The following is a 4,732-nucleotide window of genomic DNA, read 5'->3' as shown; positions in this document are numbered from 1 at the left end:
TTCATCCAGTTTGGAGCGACGTCCTGATCCAGGGAGGGTATGTGTTGTACCAAATACCTTTCACTTATTAATAATAGACTTCGCTGTGCTTCTAGGCATTGATAAAGCCTTTGAATTTTTTTTTTAGTATCCATCTCCTGACTTGTGCTTGTCCACAACTTTATCCTGGAGATCTTTTGACAGTGCCTTGCCACCCATAGCTGATTGTTTGCTTCAGTTGCACTACCAAGGACTGAAATGCTCCAAGAAAAACCCTTTTCATGCTGAGCTAATCAAAATGACCACAGCTGATCACAGTTGAAAGTCAGATGGCTTTGTGTACCATTGAAAAGGTGATTAGCTACACCTGATTGAGTTTACAAGTCATTTTTAGGAGGGAGTGATCCTTTTTCCAACTCAGTGATTCTGTTTTTTTTTTTTTAATGTTTTTATGACATGTTGGTGTTATATCTTTCACTTGGATGTTATACAGCTGGATAAAACAAAAACTGTGTCCGTCTTCATTTCAGGCTGCAAAGCAACAAAATGTGATTATTTTAAAGGGGGGTGATTCTTTTCTATACCCACTGTACAAGAACACATATCTGTGGATCTATTCCTGGTGCATTAATATGAAGTCACCCAATAAGTGTGTTTGTAAACAGAGCTCTCAGTGTTTATTCACCCCTGTATATGTACCATCCGTGCTGCGCATTCTCATCTTACCATCACGCTCCCTCTCGCTCTCAGGCCGAGCGCGTGGTCCTGTGTCTGACCAGTCACCTCTCAGACGCAAGCGCTTGACCGGGGGCTGCCTCAGCTGTGGGAAGACACATCAACAAGCTGTCAGTCACAGTCAAAACCTCTCACACGCCCTAAAATAACTTTAGAATCATCTAGTCTGGCACGTTTGCAGGAAGTATGACCAACAAACATTTAAATGAGGACAGATATCATAATGGTAAAGTGAAACAGAATTGCCATCATGGATTGAAACCAGAGGTCTATAACAGGGGGTTCACCAATTACATTGTTCGATAAAAAGTAATTAAAAAAAAAAGTAAAATAAGCATTAGACAAAAATGCAATATTAAGTTCACTTCAACCAGAGCACATCAACCAGAGCACAAAGTAAGAAGTTAAAGTTCAACTAAATGTATATTTGTGCCACCAAAGTTAAAATATAGTACAATTAAAATGTAATAAACAAGAATATGACTCTGTACATAAATAATGATTATTTTAATGGCTTTAGCATAAAGTATGTAATGTAATGTATGTATTTTTAAAGACAATGGGGTCCAATGCTGACTTTAAAAATACATTCAAGAAAAAAAAAACAGACATTTTCAAAGGGGTGAGAACCAGAAAGGTGTAAGTGACATTTCACCAACTTTACAGGAGAGCCAAAACAAAACTTTTACCATAGTTTGATCTGACTTTGTGTACTGATTTCAATTATTTATAATAAAAATTTGTACACTCATGGATGACAGTACTTTTGCCAGTAGAAAGAGGTCATTAAGAGCTTTCATTTGATATATATATCTCCATTTCACCAAAAATGTCACTTACACCCTTCTGGTTCTCACCCCTCGATATGTTCTTTTGTGTTCCACAGAAGAAAGACAGTAAATTTTGGGGTGAACTATCCCTTTAAAAAGCAACACTCAATTTGCTACAATATGTATCAAGTGGTTTTTTATATCCAACTATCATTAGTCTGAAAAAAATTAAAGACCTTAGGATGTTGATGGGATAAACTATTGAGGCCACCTTGCCACGTGCCTCACTCTCACACTTTTACCATCTCAGTCAGTCGGGATTCTCTATTTTGGGTGCTAAGGTGCATTAACAAGACAAGTACCGGCTCTAACACAGCCACATTAGACCAAACAAAGCACGTCAGAGACCAATGCGTTCATCATCCTAAAAATAATCTAATAATGAGCACTGCAGCTTCTCTCCACTTCACGTGGAGGAATAAAATGAGCTAACCTGCAGTACTCAGATTGGCTCTTTTAAAATATTATTTTTATATTTAAAATGTAAATTTGAATTCTTGATTGCCTTTTTAACCAGTACTAGATTAGTTCACTATACTTCACTAGCAGGGCCTTTGGAAATTTTTTTTGTAATGGATGGGCCTCATTCTAATGAATAAGCTATACTATAGAGGTCCTAAGAGGGCCCCTCTCGAATATCTCTGCTGCCTACAATGAGTTTGAATACCATACATACAAGTAAACCGTACTAAGCCCTCAACAATTTCACACTGCTCTAGCTCCACATTCACTGATTGCAAAACAGTTTAGTAAAACCTTAGTGTTGTAGCAAAGATTTATTGAAGTCAACAGGAGCACCTTCATTCTCACTGGCAGTCACAGTGCACTGGGTGCCTATTTCTGTCTCAGCTGTGGAGCTCTGCGTGTGTTTGCACCTCTATTTGGAAAGGAATCTGATCGCGGGGGATCCGGACACAGCTGATCACACCGTACAACAGCTGAAGGGACCAAAACGGTGACCCAGCAAATTTCACCACTATAGTGGTGGAAGAGTGAAGAGTATGTAGACTGGCAGTTTAGATTAAGGAGACTTATGTTTGAGTATATATGCATAACAAAATATATATGTACATAATATACTAACTTTCAAAAGCGTGGGGTCAGTAATGGAGTCATTAACACTTTTATTGAGGAAGGATACAATAAATTGATAAAAAGTGAGAGTAAAGTAAAAATCAAACAAATGCTGTTCTTTTGGCCTTTCTATTCATCAAATGTATCATGGTTTCCACAAAAATATTAAGCAGCAAAAACTGTTTTCAAGATTTATGATAATAAGAAATATTTCTTGACCACCAAATCAGCATATTAGAATGATTTCTGAAGGATCATGTGACACTGAAGACTGGAGTAATGCTGCTGAAAATTCATCTGTCATTATAGGAATATACTGAATTTTAAAATATATTAAAATATAAAACAGTTATTTTCAGTTGTAAAAATGTATCACAATATTACTGTTCTTAATGTATCTTAAGAACAAATAAATGGAGCTTTGGTGAGCATAACAGAAAGAAACTTCTTTTTAAAATAAAACCAGAGGCACATCTGAATGGACGTTATGCTTCTGGCTGATTGGCTGCGAATGTTTTTAGTGGTATCAAGGATTCTACACATTGTGACAGATAATTGTTGCTGGAAACGTGTTACATCATGCCTGGTTAGTACACGATGTAACAATCACAACGCCTGTCTAACTTCCTTTGCTTTTTCTTTCCCTTAACGGTGCACTCAGTCATATATTTCCTCATTCAATTGTTTTACGCGTAAAATAAATGAATTGTACTTTGAAAAATATATTTTAAATAATGTAATTATGCTGTGTAACTGTACAGTTTCACTCACAGAATAGATGTATTAAAACATCAATATGGTATTAAGATATAAAATTCCCTATTGCATATTTTTATTCCCCGGCCAGAATCAGTCTTAACAAGGAAATATCACTCAGCAGTGCAGCAAGCAGTGATCCACATCCTAAACCATAGCAGCAACGTCGTTTGATCCGTCCTCTCCGACACTTCTCTACAAAACTCATTTCAAACTGCACCACTGAAGCACAGTACTGCTGAGGATTACACAGAGTGCATGAGACAAGAGTGCAGAGAACTTCAAAAGTCCTTTATTTAGTTTTCACCTTAGGCAAGAACAGATTGCACACACTTGCCCCCAGACCAGTCGCTCTTGACTTTCAGATGTCTGGCTCCATTTCCATTAGGGCTGCACACATTACGGAATTCAAATCAAAAGTACGATATGGTCTTGTGCGATTATAAAACCACAAAAGGTTGCAATTTGATTACATGATACATAGTTTGAATGCTTCAGAGTGAATAAGCAGCACTCTGGTGTCTGTAGTCAAGTACATGTACTCAGAGCATGCATAGGTCTCATGCTTTCACATACTAGTACAGTTCACTTTAAAATCCTGCTTGTTTTCCATGAAGATTCACAATTTAAAATTTCTGAGAATTCACTCACCCTCAGCCCCCAGGCCATCCAAGATGTTTGTTTCTTCATTGGCTCAACAGATTTGGAGAAATTTAGCATTACATCATTTGCTCACCAATGAATCCACCAGTGAATGGGTGCCGTCAGAATGAGAGTTCAAACAGCTGATAAAACAATCACAATAATCTACAAGTAATCCACACGACTCCAGTCAAAGGGTAAGAACCCTTTTAAATGTTTTTGAAAGAAGTCTTGTGCTTACCAAGGCTGCACTTGTTTGATTTCAAATACAGTAAAAACAATTAAAATATAATCATTTAAAATAACTGTTTTCTATTTTAATACACTGTAAAATGTAATTTATTCCCATGATGGCAAAGCTGAATTTTCAGCAGCCATTAGTCTAGTCTTCTGATTTACATTATTCTTCAGAAAACGTAATATGATTTCTGGTGCTCTTTTTTGGTGCTCAAGAAAAATGTATTATTATCACTGTTGAAAACAGTTGTGCTGCTTAATATTTTTGTGGAAACTGTGAATCCACACGACTCCAGTCCATCAATTAATGTCTTGTGAAGTGAAAAGCTGTGTTTGTAAGAAACAAATCCATCATTTAGACGTTTTTTAAATTTCAAACGAGTCCTCTATCCATAATATTGCATTCTCCAGTGAAAAAGTTGTCTCGTCTGAATCGGGAGAGTAAAAAGGCACAGATGTTTACAAGTAAAAAAAAAAAA

At 36.7% G+C, this 4,732-nt stretch overlaps 1 protein-coding gene across 6 annotated transcripts in view; it reads right to left on the bottom strand.

The window, feature by feature from the left end:
- The window catches only part of LOC107756777 (DDB1- and CUL4-associated factor 6-like), a 36,767-nt gene that overhangs the window by 17,596 nt on the left and 14,439 nt on the right, over window positions 1-4,732 (bottom strand). For all 6 annotated transcript variants that reach the window (XM_016574024.1, XM_016574023.1, XM_016574025.1 and 3 more), the window contains exon 8: window positions 706-799. In XM_016574024.1, coding sequence (XP_016429510.1) covers window positions 706-799 — 94 coding nt within the window. The remainder of the gene's footprint in view (window positions 1-705; window positions 800-4,732) is intronic.

The sequence above is a fragment of the Sinocyclocheilus rhinocerous genome, unplaced genomic scaffold (assembly GCF_001515625.1).
Source record: "Sinocyclocheilus rhinocerous isolate Xijiao unplaced genomic scaffold, SAMN03320098_v1.1 scaffold382, whole genome shotgun sequence".
Classification (NCBI taxonomy): domain Eukaryota; kingdom Metazoa; phylum Chordata; class Actinopteri; order Cypriniformes; family Cyprinidae; genus Sinocyclocheilus; species Sinocyclocheilus rhinocerous.
The sequence above is the reverse complement of the archived record's forward strand: the minus strand, read 5'-3'. Positions and strand labels throughout refer to the sequence as shown.